Source organism: Salarias fasciatus, chromosome 18 (genome assembly GCF_902148845.1).
Source record: "Salarias fasciatus chromosome 18, fSalaFa1.1, whole genome shotgun sequence".
Classification (NCBI taxonomy): Eukaryota; Metazoa; Chordata; class Actinopteri; order Blenniiformes; family Blenniidae; genus Salarias; species Salarias fasciatus.
In genome coordinates, this window is record NC_043762.1 from 24,637,890 (window position 1) to 24,659,022 (window position 21,133).

Consider the following 21,133-nt stretch of genomic DNA (forward strand, 5'->3'; position numbering starts at 1 on the left):
CCGCGCGTAATTGTGCCATTTTTTGCCGGCTGCGATTTTTCTGTCACCTCCTCCACATCTGCAAACCGCTGTCCCTTCAGCTCTTTTTTCAACTTGGGGAACAAGAAAAAGTCACTCGAGGCTACATCTAATGAATAAGGCGGATGGGAGAGGAGATTCATCTTATTCTTCTCCAGAAACTGCGTGACGCGCAGCGCCGTGTCCGCACTGTCGTGGTGGATCAACCGGGCTCCACTCCGCCACTATGCGGGCCGCTTCCTCCTCACATCCTCACGGAGCCGTCTGAGGACTTCAATGTAGTAGTCCTGGTTTACAGTCTGACCTGGAGGGACAAACTTGCTGTGGACGATACCCTGGACAGCGGAAAAGCAGCTCAGCATTGTTTTCACGGCTGAGCGTGACATCTGGCCCTTTTTAAACCACCCGAACCACTCATGGACCTGATTCTTTCCCAGAGCATCATCCTTGTAGGCTTGCTGCAACAAGGTGAGTGTTTCTGCTGCTGTTTTTTCCCAGCAAAAAGCAGAATTTAATGTTTACGCGCTGCTCTGGCTTCCCAGGCAATGTCGCCATTTTGGAAAAAATCGCAGACCGCCTCTGCACTCTGTTGCTATAAATAGCGCCTGACAGGCGTCAGTGTAACTCTGGGAGCTCAATTTCTCACAGATGTGCATGAGGCTTACCTGCAGCACATCTGACGGCCAGAAGTCGGAACTCATTATTATTATTGTTTTCTGACCAAATTCCGTTTTTTTTTTGGGTACCCCCTCGTATTAGTGGCTTGTCCCTGCTGCAGCTCGGATCCCGGGCGAGGAGTCCCAAACTCGGGGCGCAAACCGAAATCGATCGCCCGAGGCACACAAGCGTGCTCCAAACCAGGAAATCTCTGCTGGTTACCAAACGCTGCAACCACCGCACCGAAACCAGACGTGTGTGCGCGCGCAGACCACCCACTGAGCTTATACGAGGGGGTACCCAAAAAAAAACGGAATTTGGTCAGAAAACAATAATAATAATGAGTTCCGACTTCTGGCCGTCAGATGTGCTGCAGGTAAGCCTCATGCACATCTGTGAGAAATCTGAGCGAGAGAGTTACACTGACGCCTGTCAGGAGCTATTTATAGCAACAGAGTGCAGAGGCGGTCTGCGATTTTTTCCAAAATGGCGACATTGACTGGGAAGCCAGAGCAGCGCGTAAACATTAAATTCTGCTTTTTGCTGGGAAAACACAGCAGCAGAAACACTCACCTTGTTGCAGCAAGCCTACAAGGATGATGCTCTGGGAAAGAATCAGGTCCATGAGTGGTTCGGGTGGTTTAAAAAGGGCCGGATATCCGCGCGTCAGGTCCGCTCAGCCGTGAAAACAATGCTGAGCTGCTTCTTGGCTGTCCAGGGTCTCGTCCACAGCGAGTCTGTCCCTCCAGGTCAGACTGTAAATCAGGACTACTACATGGAAGTCCTCAGATGGCTCCGTGAGGATGTGAGGAGGAAGCGGCCCGCGTAGTGGTGGAGTGGAGCCCAGTTGATCCACCACAACAGTGCGCCAGCGAACACGGCGCTGCGCGTCACGCAGTTTCTGGCGAAGAATGAGATGAATCTCCTCTCTCATCTGCCTAATTCGCCAGATGTAGCCTCGAGTGACTTTTTCTTGTTCCCCAAGTTGAAAAAAGAGCTGAAGGGACAGCGGTTTGCAGATGTGGAGGAGGTGACAGAAAAATCGCAGCCGGCAAAAAATGGCACAATTACGCGCGGGTCTGACGACGCATTCGTGAAGTGGGAGACACGGCTGGAGTGCTGCATTAATGCGGATGGAGACTATTTTGAAGGCGACGGTGGTGTTTTATTTTGAAATGTCATAAATAAAAAGTTATAATCAAATTCCCTTTTTTTTTGGGTACACCCTCGTAGGCTCGGTTTGGTGCCACCTTCCAATCACAGCCCAGGTAAGATGCACACCATCATGCCACAAAGAGAAATGTCGGTGTCTCCGGAATCGGCTGCATGGAGTGTGGACGCCAGAGGAGAGGAGACGCACAGGTGAGGCGAGTTACTCTAATCACAACTCCGCAGCAGCGGGATTGGTTACTCGGTGGGCGTGCTGGAGGGCGGTGCACGCCTACCACTACACATGCTGTAGGTCCGGGTTCGATGAAGCCAACAGGACAACATCATCTGCAAAAAGCAGAGATGAAATCCTGTGGTCCCCGAACCGGACCCCCTCCGACCCCTGGCTGCACCTAGAAATTCTGTCCATAAAAATAATGAACAGAACCAGTGACAAAGGGCAGCCCTGCCGGAGTCCAACATGCACCGGGAACAGGTCCGACTTACTGCCGGCAATGCGGACCAGACTCCTACTCTGGTCATACAGAGACCGGACGGTCCTTAACAAGGGGCCCCGGACTCCGTATTCCCGGAGCACCTCCGACAAGACACCACGCGGAACGCGGTCGAACGCCTTCTCCAAGTCCACAAAACACATGTGGACTGGTTAGGCAAACTCCCACGACCCCTCGAGCACCCTATGGAGGGTGTAGAGCTGGTCCACTGTTCCACGACCAGGACGAAAACCGCATTGTTCCTCCTGAATCCGAGGTTCGACTATCAGTCGGATCCTCCTCTCCAGTACCCTGAAATAGACTTTCCCGGGGAGGCTGAGGAGTGTGATCCCCCTATAGTTGGAGCACATCCTCCGGTCCCCCTTTTTAAACAGGGGGACCACCACCCCGGTCTGCCAGTCCAGAGGCACTGTCCCCGATGCCACGTGATGTTGCAGAGACGTGTCAACCAAGACAGTCCCTGCACATCCAGAGACTTGAGGTACTCAGGGCGAATCTCGTCCACCCCCGGTGCCTTGCCACCGAGGAGCTTACCAACCACTTCGGTGACTTCGACTTGGGTGATAGACGAGTCCACCTCTGAGACCTCAGCCTCTGCTTCCTTCACGGAAGACGTGGCGATGGGATTGAGGAGGTCCTCAAAGTATTCCTTCCACCGTCCTATGATATCCCCAGTTGAGGTCAGCAACTCCCCACCTCCACTGTAAACAATGTTGGCGGAGACCTGTTTTCCCCTCCTGAGGCGCTGGACGGTTTGCCATAATTTCTTCGTGGCCGACCGATAGTCCTCCTCCATGGCCTCCCCGAACTCCTCCCAGACCCGAGTTTTTGCCTCCACAACCACTCGGGCTGCAGTTCACTTGGCCTGACGGTACCTGTCAGCTGCTTCTGGAGTCCCATGAGCCAACAAGGCTTGATAGAACTACTTCTTCAGCTTGACAGCCGCCCTTACTTCCGGTGTCCACCACCGGGTTCAGGGGTTGCTGCCACGACAGGCACCGGAGACCTTACGACCACAGCTCCGTGCAGCTGCTTCGACAATGGAGGTGGAGAACATGGTCCACTCGGACTCAATGTCTCCAACCTCCCTCGGGACATGAGAGAAGCTCTCCCGCAGGTGGGAGTTGAAAACCACGCTGACAGAGGGTTCCACCAGACGTTCCCAACAGACCCTCACAATACGTTTGAGTCTGCCAAGTCTGTCCAGTTTCCTCCTCCGCCAGCGAATCCAACTCAGCACCAGGTGGTGATCGGTCGACAGCTCTGCCCCTCTCTTCACCCGAGTGTCCAAAACACGCGGTGGGAGGTCAGATGACAGGACAACAAAGTCGATCATCGACCTCCGACCTAGGGTGTCCTGGTGCCAAGTGCACTTATGGACACCTCTGTGCTCGAACATGGTGTTTGTTATGGACAAACTGTGACTAGATCGGGGAGGCTATGCGATCCAATCACCCCCTTCCAGGTCTCACTGTCGCTACCCACGTGGGCGTTGAAGTCCCCCAGTAGAACAATGGAGTCCCCAGTCGGAGCACTGTCTCGCACCCCTCCCAGGGACTTCAAGAAGGCCGGGTACTCTGCACTGCTGTTCGGCCCATAAGCCGAAACAACAGTGAGGCACCTATCCCCGACCCAAAGGCACAGGGATATGACCCTCTCGTTCAGTGGGGTGAACTCCAACACATGGCGGCTGAGCTGTGGGGCTATAAGCAAACCCACACCAGCCCGCCGCCTCTCACCGCGGGCAACGCCAGAGAAGTGGAGAGTCCAGCCCCTCTTGAGAGGTTGGGTTCCAGAGTCCAGGCTATGTGTGGAGGTGAGCCCGACTATATCTCGCCGGTATCTCTCAACCTCCCTTACAAGCTCGGGCTCCTTCCCCCCCAACGAGGTGACATTCACAGTAGAAAGAAAAATTAAACACATATGGGGTGTTTAGTTTTAACCAAATTTTGCTTATTTAATTTTTAAATCTTCACATGAACCGATTGTGTTTGAGTTAAAACTGAGTGTTCTGAGTTAATAAATTAGTTTTAAGAGTCACACATTGATGTCTTGCCTGCCTGCAGCCTCTCTCTCTCTCTCTCTCTCTCTGAAACAAGGGGCACTCACGGCCTGTCCCTCCCTCCACCCTGAAGGCTCCACCAGGTGGCATCAGTGAGCAGCCAGCAGTGTGTGACAGAATAGTTGGAGACTCTGGACTTGGAAAAAGGAGACTGCAGGATTAAAGCTTGGTTCAAAGAAGGAAGAAGGAGGCGGGGAGCTTTCACTGATGTTCTGTGTCTTTCCAGCCTGTGTTGGGCTGCTGGGAGCTGTGGACTCTGAAAGAACGGAAGACTCTGCAGAGGGTCTCCACAACAGTTAGTGCTGCTCATATTCATTCTGTTTGATCAGTTTTTATCTTGTTTTATGACCTTCCACTCAGTGTTGTCTCCTCTGCATGTGTATTTCTTTATATTTTTATTGCTATTTGGTCTGTCTTGTGTCGCAGCACTGATCAGTGGCATCTGTTTATATTTTTGTCAAAAGTATGTTGACAATAAAGCTATTCAATTCAACCAAAAGGTGAACCTGTGACACAGAGCAGGTGTGCGTTTGGAGCTGATCATATCATGGATGTTGAAAAAGAGTCGTCTGTGAGGAAAATATGTCTCCATCTGGTGGAGTTCAAAGGAACAAAGCTGTGTGTGTTCAGTGTGTCCATCTCTTCCTCCTCTTTATCAGCTCAGTGTTTCAGGGGAGCAGAACGGCTCAGCCGTCCATCACAGGACAAACACACAGTCACACACACTCGTCAGCAGGAAGCCACGTTTTCACTCCAACTTCACTTTATTACTGATTCAGTCATCTACATGCTGGTTTTGGACACCATGGCTCTAAACAAAGGTCGTCTGTTATTGAATTAACAAAGGTCAAATAAATCTTGCCTTTAGATCTGAACAGGACTGATTGAATCAGTCCTGTTCATCTAAAAATAATTTGGTGATGAAGCTCCTCCATTAAAAAATAAATAAAACAAATTACAATATATTACAAACTGATCATGATCATGACACCAACATGGACAATATGCAGACAGCAGAAGACTGAACTGTGATCAATGAATCATGTCTGGATTAAATCCTTTCAGTGACTCAGAGAGTTTTTCCAACCAGCAGGAAAAGAAAAATTTCAGGTTTGTCGAGTGAGACGATCGTCAGGAATGGAAATGTTGTACGAATCTATTCAAGAGGCTTTTTAGACGAAGTTAAGAGTTTTTTAATCTTGTTTCAATCTTTCAAAGTAAAAGCCACAGAGCTGCACAGAGTTATAGTGCTTTAACAGAACAACAAATATATTCATGCAGAAAACATCTAATTCGTTTTCTTTTTCATTTTCATGTGACACTTAAGCATTGCAGATTTTTTTTCTGAAACAAAACATTACATTGATCAGAAAGAAAAAAAAACATTTGAACTCTTTTTTTTAAGTTAATGACACAAATTAATGTTGTTTTTGTTCATTCTGTTTTACTGACAGGACAACTGCAAACAAATATTTTCAAAACTTTTCATTGGATGTAAAATGATTTTTATGATCCTGAAAAAATGAAGAAATCCGTTTTAAATTTATCTTTTTAAATCAGCAATTTAAACAAAACTACTACAGTCAAGAAAAAACTTTTACTTTTTTAAACTTGAAGCGATAAACTGATATTTTTTTGGTCCATATTTAGCTGTAAAAGTTCTATAATTATCCAATCAGATCAAACTTTCTTTGTCTTCATTTCTTTTGTTCTTTAGTTTGTTATAAATGTGTGAACCTGTCTGAACATCACAGAGTAATCTCAGCCTGACAGACGGTGAGAGTCGTGGTTTTGGCTCCAGCAGATGGTCCAACACTGAAATAAGGGAAGAGTTTCTCAGTGAAAGTGTCTTTGTGAGTGCAGATGTGACTCAGGTCTCCAGAGTCGTAGAAGGACACCTCCCCCCTGTCATAGTCCAGCTGGACTCTGATCCTCTGGAGACTCTCCTTCACTATGACTGACTGACCAGAACCATTAATGTATTTTCCATCACCATGCCATAAACACCAGATTCCATATTCTGGGGAAGCAGATCTCTCTCCCCTCCTGTCAACTGACTCTTTCGCCAATCCAACAGTCCAGACTGGAAGATCTCCCACCTCCACCTCCCAGCTGTGTTTCCCTGAGCTGAAGCCCTCAGAGCCCAGGACGTCACGATACTTTGTGAATCTCTCTGGATTATCAGGAAGCTGCTGCCGAGAGTCTCCACGTCTAACACTGGTCAGATCATCAGACAGGTGGAGCCAGCCCGCTGCAGTGTTTGGGTCCAGAATGAGAGGAGTGAAGTGGACCAGGTCCTTCATCTTGCTCCAGACTGAGAAGGACAGGTTTCCCAGGTGCTTGGCCACATCTATGAGCAGTCCTGAGGGCAGCTGTGGATCTGACAGTGAGCACTGGGCTCTGGCTCGGCTCTGAGCGTCTCTGGAGCTGCTGAGGAACGCCCCGCTGGCTTTCTGCAGCTCTGCTTCAACAGCAGCCATGCAGTCTGAGAGGGAGGAGATCTGCTCCTCCATCCTCTTCATCTCTCTGCTCACACGCTCTGCCCTCTGCTCCTCTTCCTCCCTCACAGCTGCCAGTCTGGACTCCTCTTCCTCTCTCAGGAACTGGTGCAGCTTGTTGAACTGGGCTCTGATCTGCCTCTCTGTGGACTCCAGCTGCTTCTTGGACTCTTGGACCACGTCCCTGTATGTTTGCTGCAGCTGTTGGTATTTCTCCCTCTTGTCCTGCAGAGACTTGAAGTCACATCTCAGCGTCTCCTTCAGATCCTTCACTGCTGCCTCTACAGGAATCACTCTGTGGCTGCTGTCATGAGGAAAATGGCAGACAGTACACAAAGCTCTCTGCTCCTGCACACAGAACAGTCTGGGCTCTTCTTGGTGTTCACGACACACCAGCTCCTCCTCCTTGTCCCTCTCTTCTCCCTCAGATGATCCAGATTTCTGTCTGCCAGCAAAGGAGTCTGCCAGCTCCTTCAGAGCAAAGTTGACACCTGGATCGTCTTTAGAGGATTTTCTTTGACAAATCGGACAGTTTTGGTTTCCAGCTTTTTCCCAGAATTGTTTCAGGCAGCTTGAACAGAAGCTGTGGTTACAGCTCAGAGACACAGGATCTCTGAATGTCTCTAAACACACATGGCAGGTCAGGAACTTCTCAACAGCAGCAATTTTTTCAGCCATTTCTTCTTAAACTTTCAGCAGGACTCACCAGCTCACAGTCTCTTCAGGTTTACACCTAAAATCCTCCAGTTGTGTGTTTTTCAGTATAAATCTCACAGCCTAAGACGGGTCGCTGCTCTGATCAACAAAATACTTTCACTTTTGTTTTATCTGATGTGTTTGCTTTACAGTCAGAAGAAATGGGAGGAGTCAACTGACAGTCATCATAACTACATGTGACGCGGAGTGGTAATGGAGTTTGTCAATTTCTCTATTTAAACAAAACCAACAACGCCACCACAGGAATTGCACCTGGAGAATTAACTTAAAGCACACAGGTTTGGAACTTTACTGAGAGGCGGAGACTAGTCAGTTACACACACACACACACGCACGCACGCACGCACGCTTAACCGTGACTGGGGAGGGAGCGAACCAAAGAGGGTAGAAACCTTAAACTAAGGGAAAAAAAACACAAAGACTCAACACAGCAAACCAAAAAAAAGGAAGTGCACCACAAACTAAACGGGACGACAACCACCAGGGGGAATCCACCACCACCAGCTCCTAGAACAGAACAAAACAAATATTACAATTTATATAAAGAAAAATGAATTTCAGTTTTCCCGCAATGAAGGGGGGGATAAACAGTGTCCCGATTGCGCAGCCTTCCTTCGGCGAGACTGCAGCAGCATACGTCAAACCCTCCCTGTAGTTGAACGAGGCGCTGTCCTAGCGGCGGCCACACTGAGCGCAGGGAGAGGTTACGAGCAGTTCCGGCTGAGACAGGACAGGTCTGCACAGCAGCAAGCAGCAACAGCGGAGTACAAAAGCAACAAGCAACAGATAATTGGCCGCGGAGGATTCGAGGCAGGGCAAAACAGCAGCACGTCTGAAGTAAAAGTGGAGAAGAAATATTAGGTTGGAATATTGGAGCTCAACCACCACAATAACAGACATTCCTGACCACTTTTGAGCTGAAATGCAGCTCCTCAAAAGGGAGAGGCTCGAGCCGAGAGCTACACCGGTTGCCTCATGACAATACAGAAGCTAAGTTAGGCTAAAGCTAAGCTAACTTAGCTGCAGGAGCCCTGCACCCCACAAATGTAAAACACGCTTATCAGCGATCGTGCCGCGAGAGGCATAGGTCCGCGTCTGTGTGCGTGACTGTCCGTGCTACAAATAGATGCTCTAATTTAGGGCTGAACGATATATCGTTATCATATCGATATCGGGATATGAACATTCAGGACATTAGTTTCTCAAAATCGACGATATCAAGATTTCCCCTGCTTGCCCTGCATGTAAGCTTGTCCGTGCACAGGTAAGGCCAGCCAACCACAAACCTCGTTTACTGGTTGACAGCTGATGGCAGCCAATGAGAAACATCAGAGGGAGGGGCAGGAGGGAGACAGAGACGCACACTCACGTGCTACACGCGGCGGAGAGTACGCAAAACAACAACATGAGAGCTGAAGAGAGGGCGGTTGCAGAATCAGCAAAAACGAATTTGGTGGTAGCGGCAGTGAGTTCTCATTTTAAAAAAAACCTGCATTTTTTTTTTTACATTCTTTCGTATTATCAGGGCGCGAAATTCCCTTTAAAATGGCGGCGGGGACCAATTGAGATGGAATCTCCGCCGGTTTAGGTGCCATATAAGTCGGTCCTTACTGCCTGTTGGTTTTTTTTTATCATGAAATTGCGTTGCTTCTCTTTTAATGAATCAATCATAACCAACACGCCTCGTGACTCTGGGATTCCATTTTTGCATTCTTCTTCTCTGTGCTTCACGCTGCACTGTGCATCTAACAATCACAATGCGCCCTCTGCTGGATTGAATGAGGTACTGCTGGATTCAGGCGCTGCTTGTGAACTCCAAACAACAAATACTTCAGAACACAAGGACAGCAATGGGTGTAAACAGTAGTAACTGTAAATATGCAAATCTGCCGAAACAGTTATTGATTTACTGCGATACTACAGTTCTCCACCCCTGAATGAGGCAATCACAGCTGCAGGCATGGGCGCAAATACAGAACGACATCCATGAACATCAGTGAGAGAGGTCCTCCAGGGTCTGATACATACAGAGACAAAACCTGGTCAACCAGATTAAGAACTGAATAGAATCAGTTTCCAAGAAGAGCGGAGCTCCTCTTACCTGCCGTGAGGCACCGAAGAACACGGAAGTGAAACGCCGGTAGGCGGGCAGATGCGTGACGTCAAAGGGGCAGACCAAGAAACGGCACTTTTATGGATCACCAGCTGGCACAAGTGGCCAATGAGGGCCCAGGCCCTCAATTGAAATCCCACCTCCAACCACGTAATGCCACATACAGTCAGATCACTGCTGTAAATAGGTGCGTTCACGATGGCAAAGCCAGAGGTAGACGGAGCTAGACGAAGCAGACGGCGCAGCCGTGGGGCGGAGTTCTAAGTCAGACTCCAACTCGGACAAAGCTATGTTCTCCATGTTCGTGTTTCTCATGACTCCCACAGTGGGGGGTGTTTACAGGCCCGTCGTCCGGGGTGTCAATTAGGGGGGCAATGCCCCCCCCACCCCTCCCTGGCTGTCAGAGGGGTAATTTTTTTTTCTTATTAAAAACAAAAGAATTCATAATTTCTTTTGTGTGTCACATTGTGTTAATTCATATTCAGTTAACTGAAATAAATAAAATTTAAAAAAACAAAATAATTTTAAGTTACATGTGACACGTGCGTGCTGCTGCAAGAGCGGACCAGGCGTCAAGGGGGGGCAGACTGCCTCGCCCCCTCAGTGAAAATATAGTATTTCATTAAAAACATTAAGTTTTCAGTCTATTATGTCCTTAAAAAACAACAGCAAACTCTGCTGGCTTGCTCAGATCAATATGAAGTGTTGTGCTATTCAAAAGTCAAAAAAAGAGGAGACTGCAGCTCTGCTGAAGGTGAGAGCTGCTTATTTTATCATTTGTTTTTTTAGCATTTGTGCTTTATAGCAGTGTGGTTAATGATCATACAGCGTCTCTGATCTGTGGATTCTGTTTTTGTGTTGCTCTGTTACTTTTTCGGCACCGATGCGCCCCCCCCCGGGTTTAAGCCGCCGCCCCCCCGACCCCCGTCTACACTGGGCTGGAGCCGGGACTGGGTGTTTATTTATGCAAATAAAGCGTGTTGTCATCAAACTGATGACGAGTGGGCTCGGGTCCAATCCCCTGCCTGTATGAAGCAGAGAGGTGGGCCAGGTAGCCGCGGTGAGTTGCTCTGGAGCAGCTCACAGCGGCTACCTCTGTGACCGATCTCGCGAGTTTTCGATGCCCTACGTAGGTCCTACGTATCAGTGACGCCGGGCCAAATGTGGGCGGGGCGGCTCAAAAGTCTCAAAAGTCTGCCTCTGGCTTTCTTATGTCGAACGCACCTATTATGTACAGAGATCGAACAGCTGCAGCAACAAAATCACAATAGAGCCACAGCAGAGTGAACATAAGCAGCCTTTACAACAAGAAAAACATGATGAAATAAGAAAACTCTTCATAACTCAGACATTTATGAAATGTTTGGACAGCCTGGCTCTTTAGTTTGTTACTTCCACTCATTTTCAGCCTGTTTCAATTTTATTTTTCTCTTGGGAATTCATTCATTCACTGAAAATTTCTCTTTAAAATCAGATCTTAGGACTTTTTTTGAAAGAATATGTTTCATCATCTAATGATTAAAAACCATAAATAGTTCAATGAACTGCCCCACCACATTTTAAAAGTGGGGAGTTATATTATCCAGGATAAAGCAGAGTTTTTTTATTTTTTATTTTTAACTGCAAATATGTCAAGGAAATGTGTGAAAATACTAGGGCTGGGCACGTTAACGAGTTAAAGCACTGCTTCCTTAACGCCGACAAATATTTTCATCAGGCTTTAACGCCCCCCACCCCCCCCCCCCCCCTCCCCCCACACACACATTGTGCTCCAACTGAGCGTGAAAAACGCACACACATCTGCTGTGCTTTCTGCAGTGAAACACGGTCCATTCCTCTTTATTTGCCATAATGAACTCAGCCGAATTATCATCAAAATGACGAGGAAAACGCTGGTATGAGGCACAAACTGAAATAAGGAGTGCAAATCTGACAAAAATGACGGTGAAATTACGTCTTTTGCCGGCAGATCGTTTCGGCCCGCTGGGCAGTCTTCAGGCACTGAAAACACGCAAAATAAAGTCAATTTCCCTTCAACACACAATCTGTCTTAATGAGGCACAAATCGGCTTGACTGAATTTATCCTGCCTTCTCTGAAGGTCAGAAATAGAATGAAGTTTGAGGAAGTGTGTGCTCATAACAAACTTTGTTTTTCCTCTGCTCTGCTCTTGCTGGTGTGTGTGTGTGTTGGGGGCCGTGGTCGGGGGTGGCAATCTTGGTAAATACTTGATATTTTACGTTTTTAAGTTACTATAAATCATATTTGATGAATTGTAAAATTATTATTGTTAAAGGGGACGTTGATCACTGAAACTCTTTTTTAAACCTGTAAACACTATTAAATAGTCTGATACCAATGTGAAACGACACCAAAGTGTCCAGTAATGCGGTTCATGTCTTTGCCCGCAAGCCCTGAAAACAGTTCTGCCTGGCTGTGAACGCTCTGTTTCACTGAGTTTTTTTCAAGCCGGGACCGTTGTGACGTAGATGTGATCCGGACTTCCTTATATGGTCATGCTCAGCCTCAGCCCTGCCTTCTCTGTGCCTGGTGTGGTGTGTTGGTGTTAGATCCAGAGAACATGGCTCCCAGAAAATATTTATTTGGATATCCTGGAAAGGCAGTTTTATTTGGCTTTCCTGAAGACAAAATCGGCCAGGCAGCAGTGGAAATTATTTCTTTTTCCAGGTCAGAAGAAGACAAAGATGGCATTTTGCATGGCACTGTTTTGCAAGCGGTAAGTTATTACTTTTCAGTGTCCTGTGTTTATTTTGTGTTAGCTATAAAAGTTATTTTAGATGGTAAGGTTGGGTGCTCGAAGAAATCATCAGCTGATAGGGGAATAGCGCAAAAAAGTTACAATTACCACAAATGTCCGAAATTAACAGCCAAACGGCAGATGAATTTTCTGTTTGGCGAGTAAATAGCAGGGTTATCTGCCACACGGGGCAAGCGGGTGAATGTTTTCTATCATCATAATAATAATAATAATAGTAAGCGTTTTGGGACGCAAAGTGTGGGATCACTACAAGTTGAAACGAAAACATAGTGCAGCATGTCTGTTGTGCATCGGAGTTATCCTAGCATAATAGCACATCGTGTGCTACACCAAGACGTGTTTATTATCAGAGCAGAGTCACTGCAGCAGGTTAGTGAAAATACAATCGTCACATAAGGGTTTCTGCCAGACCTTTTCAGTCCGGGCACCCCGCTCGCGCTAAATTCTGCAGCACCCGGACAACTGACAGGAAAAAAAAAATAGCGCGTCTGCGGCTAATTAGCAGTTGTGCACCGCGGAGCAGCAGCTGCGGCCACTCGGACACTCCATGTGAGCAGCGCGCTGTTCGGCATCGCTCCCCCCCGCTCGGCAATGCACGTTCCCCCCTGGCTAAACTTTTATCCTGCAGGAAACACTGTAGGCTCAAATAAATATTTTTACAATCAGCTGTTTACATGTCTGAGTCACAGAGGAGAGCCAGCAGTCGTCACCAACTGTCTTTGAATGCGCCACACCGCCGAGGAGGTCCTTGAACGCAACGCGAAATTAAATGGAAGTGATTACACAAAAGAGGCACAATATGTTCAAAAGTTAAGGCTGGATTTCTGAAGAATGTGCCATTTCACAAACAGCTGTTATGGCAACAGTTATCTCCACTTCCGTATCGGCAAAGTGGGTGTGACCAATCACAGCAAGTGGGATGTGCACATGGATGAGACTGGGATGGAGTCAACTGAACAGAGTGTTTTCGGAGGAAGGAGGAAAAGCAGGGAAGCAGCGCAGTAAAAGACACAGATGTAAGAAGCTTTCAGTGCCGTTTATCCTGTATAGGTCTTCTAGGGGGGGCTAGAAATTAAATACGAATGAGCAAAACCGGCCGGTCAACGTCTCCTTTAAATTATGCGATTTGCAAAATTCTTGCAAAAAAACAATTTCCCTGTCCCCAGCTGGGGGCAGGATGATCATTAAAGAGTACTTTTGAATTCATTATTGTTTTATATGCATAATGCAATTATTCGCGATTAATCGCATGCAGTACCCTGGTTAAATACACGTAATTCATATTTAATTTTATAAATTTTTTTCACAGAAGTGTTTTTATGTGCATTTAAAGCAGTTATGCATGAAATGATTGAGGTTTGAAGTTCATTTTAACTCTGTTATTGAACGTTACGGGAAATTAATCTGGAAGCTTTGGTTTCCGATTGCATTTGAAGGGGTCAGTGTTTTTTTTGGGGGTGGAGAAGGAAGAAGAAGACGGGGAGGAGAGGACGGGAGAGAGAAACACCTGGAGAAGAAAAGAGTTTTGGTTTCAGATCTAACAGGAAGAAAGAAACTGAGTTTGAGTAGATTGAAGCTCTGATTGACGAAAAGGAAAGCGGTTCATCAGTTGAGTGCACGTCGGTGCGGCGGAGTTTTTTTTTTTTTGGTCGCTCCAACTCCAGGGAGGGGCGAGAAGAGAAAAAAAATGGTTTAACGGCTGAAGAAGGGGAGCGGCGAGAAACGGTTGCTGGAGGACGGGAGACAGGAGGACGGATGTGAAGGAGGACAGGTCGCGGAGGCTGGACCTGAACGTCTTCTCGGCGTTCTCAAGTGGATGTGGACCCTAGGTGGAGAGGATTCCACCGGTGGAGAGGATTCCACTAAAGGAAGTATATCATTTGTAAGAGGTACATTTTCATTTTTTTTCTTCTTCGAGCTCCAACATGCGTGCCAACGGCTGGTACCAACAAACTGAACTATAAAATCCCGGGTATTTCATTTAGAAGACATTGGTTTTGGTGACAAGAGTTATAAAATGTGTGTATAAATTCATCAAATAAATGTGGGTTTATGATTGTTAAATTGTGTGATCCCAGATGTAATGTGTATCAGAGTGAGGGGTTAACAGTGTAGGACAGTTACTCACATTTACAGTTTTTAGCTCCAGAATTTTGCTAACTGGGCCTGTCTGCATCCTAGGCAGTGTAAAGATCGTATTTGTCATCGTTGGTTTTCATCTAATAGAAGTAGACTCCTGATTAATTCATTTCTGGGCCTTATTTGAGAACTGCCCTATCAGAGGTATACAGACACTGTGACTGGGTCTTGGGTTGATTAGGAGGGCTACATGCAGAAAAACTATGTGATTAATCACGATGAAGAAATTTAATCGTTGCCCAGCACTAGAAAATACAAGATGAATGATGGGTTGTGGTGATAGTTCCAGACTGATGAAGTGAGAGTAACAGTCAGCATGAGTCAGTGATGTAGGAGGAGATGAAGAGTCAAACAGAGAAGGAACAGTGTGTGTGAAGAGCAGAGACACACACTGTGAGTGCAGCTGAAACAGAGGCAGATGGATTTAGTGCACAAGCTGACAGCAGCAGGCAGGTCACTGAATGAATGGATGAAAAGCAGAGAAAGGATCATCTTCTAAAGACTGATCTCTTCCTTCAGCTGTGAAGAACTGAGTCCACTGGACAGAGAAGGCAGCTGGGTTCCTCTGTCTGACTCATCCTGAAGACAAGCAGCTGTGAAGGAAGAGTTTCACTGGAAGCAACAACATCGAGGAAGATCATGTGAAAGAAGAAAATTCTGGACTGTCTGTGAAAGTGGGAGCTGATCAGAGGCCAGTGGAGGAGCAGATCATGTCAGCTGCAGTCAGTGACTCTGCTGTGTGTTACTGTGCTGAGGCCCACAGTGACAGGAAACAGCACGACTGTAGTGAAAGCTGTGGAGCAAAGACAACACAACCCTCCAGCAGAGGGACTCACACTGTTTCACTGCTGTGGCTGGACGCCACCAGTTAGAACTGAGGTTATTCAAGGAAAGTCACATCACAAATAAACACTTTCAAAGTGTAAAACTCAACAACTAATAACAACCACAACTATGAAACCACGCTCAGAAGAAGTTTGAAGGTTGATCCTCAACTTCTGAATCATCAGAGAAAAAAGAAAAGAAGAGAAATGTCTCCTGCTTCAGCTGAGAAACATCCTCAAACCAAATGAAGACGCTGTGGAAACATATTTGATGACTGGATGTAAAGCAGCACAGCAGCTCAGAGTCTCTTTCTGGATCAACTGAAACAAAGATTCTCAGTGGAAAATCCTGCTGACTCAGCAACTTTAGTTTGCCTCATTCAAGGTTTGAAGTTTCCCAGTTTTGATTTTATACTTTCTTCAACACGCTATGAACTGATTTTTAGGATATTTCCACTTTTTTTTTTGTTGCCATGATTTGTTCAAATATACGAAACATTATTTTTTTCTGTTCCAGTCTGAGACACTTAAGAGTTTATCTGAAAAGATGTTGCTGTGGTCCCCGACACACACACACACACACACACACACACACACACACACACACACACACACACACACACACCTTTTCATATTCACTGCATGCACACCATCATCTAAAAAAGCAGCCAATGAAAAAAGCTTCATATATTGCACATTCCTCTGTTTGTGATTTGTCACGTTTTCCTCTGCAGGTCTGCTGCCATCAGCGCAGGCGACACAGCCTGACCAGACCTACAGGCAAACAGTTTTCAATCAAAAAAACATTTAATGATACATTTCATGATAATCGTTGTGCAAATTCTTTATTATGTGCAAATTAGCTTCCTTTAAAATGCTGTGAGCATTTTAAAGTGTTCTGTGTGGCAGGATGACTGTGTTTATAGTGTTGTTCTCAGCCTATTGGCTGGGGGCGCTATAAAAACCCCTTGTATGTCTGGGTCGTTCTCTGGCTCGTGCACTTCTGGGTTGGCTCTGGCTGGTAGCGGTAAAGGCTGATTCCCCTTCTATGAAGTGTAATATCGTATTGGTCCTGATGAAAGTTACGTCCTGCAGTATCACGATGGCTCCGGGGGAGAGCGTCAACTGCATGCCGCAGCAGCTGTAGATCGGGTGCGTGGGTCCCGATGGTCTGGTGCTGGTCTGATCATTTGCCCCACTAATGGATGTAGGAAGCGGTATGTTGTAACTTTACGTTAATCAGCAGGTGTGCAGGCTGTAACAAATCCTTTTTTTATTAGGTCCTGCCCTGTTCGAGCCCCGTTTTCAGCGCAGACACACCACGGCTGTCTTTGTCTTTGTCTTTGTCCGTCCTGGAGCTGCTGTCATGTTAAATGCTATCCTGAATCATGTCCTCAGTATGGTGGCGTGTTGGTGTGGGCCAACCCAACCACGCACGGGACTTTGGATCGAAATGAAGCGCTCTCCTTTTGTCGACCGGTGAACCTGTGTGTCCTTCTGTGTCACTGGGAAAGTTAAGGGGAACGATTACAATCTTCCAAATTGACCCCACACACCACTCTGTTACATGTAGATGAGAAGAAAGTGCTCAGTGTAAAGTGCAGTGTCATGTTACCAGTAACAAACGGTATGTTCGTGTGGCAACGGGAAGGGAAAATTGTGTAGTGGTGTATAGAGTCGATCGTTAAGTTAATACTATACACCACGGGGCCTGACAACGCCACCCTGGGAGTTACACCCAGGGAAATGTGTTCATCATGAGGTGCCCCTCACACCACCCAGGTCCAGAACTAAGGCAGCAGGAGACGTGGTTCCGTTCAGAAAAATAATCTTTTATTAAATATTTCAAATCGCACTCACACCCTAAAAATGGAGGGAAAGAGGGGGGGGAGCCGAAACAGAGGCTGGCTTACCGTTGGGGGCACAGTGTAGGAGGGGAGGAGAGGGTCTCAAAGGGATCACCCCAGACACACGTGAACACTTTCACACTAGGGCTGTCGCAGTAAACCGGTATTGACGATAATCGTGGTATTAAAAAATGAAATTTCAATATCGTGTTCAAAATGCGCCTATGATAATATCGTAAAGAGGACCTACTGCCACTTGAAACGTGTTGAAGTGTATTTTCAAAATCTGCTCCTGTTCTTCCGCCCTGCTTCGTCTCCCTCCTGCAGCACTCCAGCCTCTCCCCCTCCCCTCACATATAAACACAGCAGAGCAGCGGTAGCTGCACGGCTCCTAGCTAGCGTGGCTCCCAGTTAGCGAGCGTCACGAGTGAACTAAACATGTCGGCGGTGGCCGACAACGACAGCGAGACACTCTATTCTAACCCGAAAAAAGTGTGTTTAGCAACACTGACTGCACGTTGAAGCTAGCGGGGTAGTAGTGGGGCCCCATTAGGTAGGTTCCAGACGTGTCATTGTAATGTGTCCGGGGGGTTTCGAGTTGTGTCGCTGATATGCGCCGTCTTCTCTGCCGCCCCCCTTCTAGCAACTAACCGGTGAGTAGTCGGAAAAGGGCCCCATGCGGGGGATTTTCGACACGCTGTCGTTGCAGCGTCTAGCGTAGCGCCTTAAAAATCCGTGTATCATTCGTTCAATTGATATTCAATTTAGAATCAAAAAACAAAATATTGAAAAATGAGTCGTTTTTCCTTTTTTCATTTTTAAAATGAAAACAAATAAATGAAAATTGGTTCGTTTTTCAATATCCCGTTTGTTAAGACAGATCAAATAAAGGAAAGTTGAAATACTGGCCACAAGCAGATTTTGATTTCATTTTTTTAATTTGATCGATCTTCGTGACCCGGAAATTGTCATCTGTGCTTTGGTTTTTGCCGGCGGGAAAGAGAGCGGGTCCCCATGGCTGCATTGGAGCAACACGCTCAGGTCATCATTGAATTGTTTGAGGCTGGCAGGACCTATTTAGAAATCTCAAACGCTCTGCAGCAGATGGGGATAAAAAGATGCTCTGGAATGAGTGTCAGAAGATTCTGTGCCCAGCGTGGACTAAAACGGAAATGTCACGTATCGGACACAGAGCTGGAGAGGGTGGTGCATGGCGCAATATATGAAGTGAGTTTTCTTCTTTGTTTACAGTTGACAGATTATACTTCAGCTGATGTTTAGCGTTTCTGAGAATTAAACGGATATTATCAAACGTCAACCTGTGTTGTAACAGACAGGACCATCGTACGGCCGTAAGTTTATGACCGGATACCTGTGCTCTATGGGAGTGCGGGTAGGAGAGGGCAGAGTTGGAAAGGTCCTGAGAGACATTCATCAGCCGTACCATGATTTCCGACGGCAGGTAAGCAGATAGATAATATCAACAATACAACATTTAAGAATATAATGATCTTGTGACAAAGGCTGAACCATTTTTAATCATAATTTTCTCCAGGGTGCTCGTAATCTCAATCCTGTCCCCTATCATGCGGAGTGTATGGGCCATAAATTGCATCTGGACCAGAATGAGAAGCTGGGGATGTTTGGAGCCACACACGTTGTTGCTGTTGATGGCTTCAGCAGCAACATAGTTGCCAGTGCAACCATGCCTGTGAAGAATAACCTCGTGATTTATGAGGAAGTGTACAGGTGAGCACATTTATTAGATTGCCATTATCTTTTGTGTTGTCATTTGAATTAGTGGAAAACATTTTCCTCTTGTGCTTCAGTGTATTCATTGTATCAATTCAACCACTATTTCATTTAAGACCTGCTGTGGTCACCCATGGGATGTGGGACCAGCTTAGAGTTGACCATGGCAGGGAATTCTACATGTGCCTGTACGTGCAAGAGAAGCTTGCCGGACACAGACACAACCTTGAAAGACCACCATACTTACAAACAACATCAACAAGGGTGAGATTTATGTATAAATGAAAACTGTATATTATAAAAGTAAATAAGAGAGAATGAAACAATGAACCCTGTACTGAGCACAAAATAATTATTTTCCCTTGCATTAGGGATCAGTTGCTTTAGACGTATGACGTAACATTGTCATTCAAGATAAAGATAATGAAATAAAGAGAAAATAATTATTAGCAGTTATTACTATTAAAACTTTAAATCATTATATTTAGTAGTTTTCAAATGTCAGTATTTACCTGTAGTTTATTTCATACTATTTCATCATTCTGAAATAACAGTAATGACAACAACTTTGTTCTAATAAAATAAAACAATTTAAGTCATGTCAATCATTTAAAATTATTTACCCCAATAAAGTCATAATTATCAATTTTGTTTTATGAAATCTGTGTTACCAATAAAAACACTAATAATAACAACAATAAAGGATTGTTATTATTAATATTGATTCACTCGTATTCCTTCTGATTTTTTTTCCTGTGGTCAACAGAACCTTCGAGTGGAAAGGATTTGGCCAGAGGTGAACAACCGTGTGAACTACCCTTTAAAGCAGGCCTTGGTACAGCTGTTGGACCAAGAAGTTATCAACATGGAGGACAACCTCACAAAATTCTGTGTCTCCAACCTGACTTGTCAGTTGGGTGAGATTGGACTTGACAGAGTGGTACAATCCTGGAATGCACACAGGATCCCAGGTAATATAAGATTGTATAACACAAGTTGTAGTTCTCTCTGGCCTTGTCCTTAGCACCATGTTTTTTTTTTTTGTTACAGGGCGTGGGATACCTAATGAACTTGCAGCTGGAGGCTGTACAGCTAAAGTTCCTGAAGAGTGGCTGCCCAGTGCCTCGGTTGTAGCCAACCTGTATGAGCAAGAGCTGGGATCCAGGCTGACTTGGGTATCAGTTTTTGGAGCAGATCCCTTCACATCTGAGGAGGACAGATGTCATGCAGAGCAGGACTTCACATCAAACTACCCAGACATCTCCATTCTCCTGAATCATGCAGTGAACAATAACACTAATCCCTTCCAAGATGCCTTACTGTACCTCATTGATGTAACCCGGAGATATGTCTAAAAACACTTCAGAGCTGGCAAATTGAGTGCTCCTTTGGTGTTTGTGTTGTATGGATGCAAAAACCTGTGTTTATACTAGCTGTATTTCCATTGTTTTTTCTTTTTGCGAACTTCTGAATAAACACTGCATATATGACAATGACATCTGACATTGACTGTAGCCTAATTAAATGTATTTGTAGCTATGTTTAAATTAATATTGAATAGGTTTATACTGGAGTGTTTTCTGTTTCCCCTGCAACAGTACTGCTTGCAGAATCAAGAGGGGCCCGCTGAGGTGGCTCTGGCATCTGTTTAGGATGCCTCCTGGATGCCATCCCTATAGAGGTGTTCCGGGCATGTCCCACCAGGAGGAGACCCCAGGGAAGACCCAGGATACACTGGAGAGACTATAGGCGTTTCTCAATTCTTAGTCCGCACGTGCGCACTAGTGGACTTGGAGAGTACACACCTGTTAGTTGGACTCCGAGTCCAGACTTTCGACAAGGCGAGAACGCATCGAAGTTAATACACAATTGGAACAAGCATACTTGATGACATCATTGTGTCTTCAACGCCAATATATGACAGTTTTCATTCATTCGTACATTAAAACATTGATCAAAAAGCAACATGAGTGTTTATAGCGAGGCCGGTGATAGGAAGTATTAGTGGAAGAGAGTAGCTGGTGTTGAACAAGTTTATATAGCAGGCCGCTGCATTAAATATTG

General features: G+C 46.0%; 3 protein-coding genes and 1 long non-coding RNA gene across 4 annotated transcripts in view; 2 read left to right on the forward strand and 2 right to left on the reverse strand.

Annotated features, from left to right (window-relative positions):
- adhfe1 (alcohol dehydrogenase iron containing 1) overlaps positions 1-7,624 on the reverse strand; it is a 41,840-nt gene extending 34,216 nt beyond the window's left edge. The window contains exon 1 of the mRNA XM_030114771.1: positions 7,606-7,624. The gene's annotated coding sequence lies outside the window, so the exon portion shown is untranslated. The remainder of the gene's footprint in view (positions 1-7,605) is intronic.
- The window catches only part of LOC115405260 (uncharacterized), an 83,734-nt gene that overhangs the window by 13,102 nt on the left and 49,499 nt on the right, over positions 1-21,133 (forward strand). Inside the window, exon 2 of the long non-coding RNA XR_003933423.1 lies at positions 8,607-8,610. This is a non-coding gene — a long non-coding RNA (uncharacterized LOC115405260). The remainder of the gene's footprint in view (positions 1-8,606; positions 8,611-21,133) is intronic.
- LOC115405245 (nuclear factor 7, brain-like) lies at positions 5,143-7,594 on the reverse strand. The gene has a single exon (XM_030114765.1). It carries the CDS (start codon positions 7,575-7,577, stop codon positions 6,150-6,152), a length of 1,428 nt encoding a protein of 475 aa, XP_029970625.1. The 5' UTR covers positions 7,578-7,594; the 3' UTR covers positions 5,143-6,149.
- Positions 18,232-20,499, forward strand: LOC115405253 (uncharacterized). The gene is made up of 6 exons (XM_030114773.1): positions 18,232-18,544; positions 18,651-18,779; positions 18,873-19,066; positions 19,186-19,333; positions 19,836-20,040; positions 20,120-20,499. The coding sequence occupies exons 1-6, from the start codon at positions 18,332-18,334 to the stop codon at positions 20,422-20,424; spliced, it is 1,194 nt and encodes a 397-aa protein (XP_029970633.1). The 5' UTR covers positions 18,232-18,331; the 3' UTR covers positions 20,425-20,499.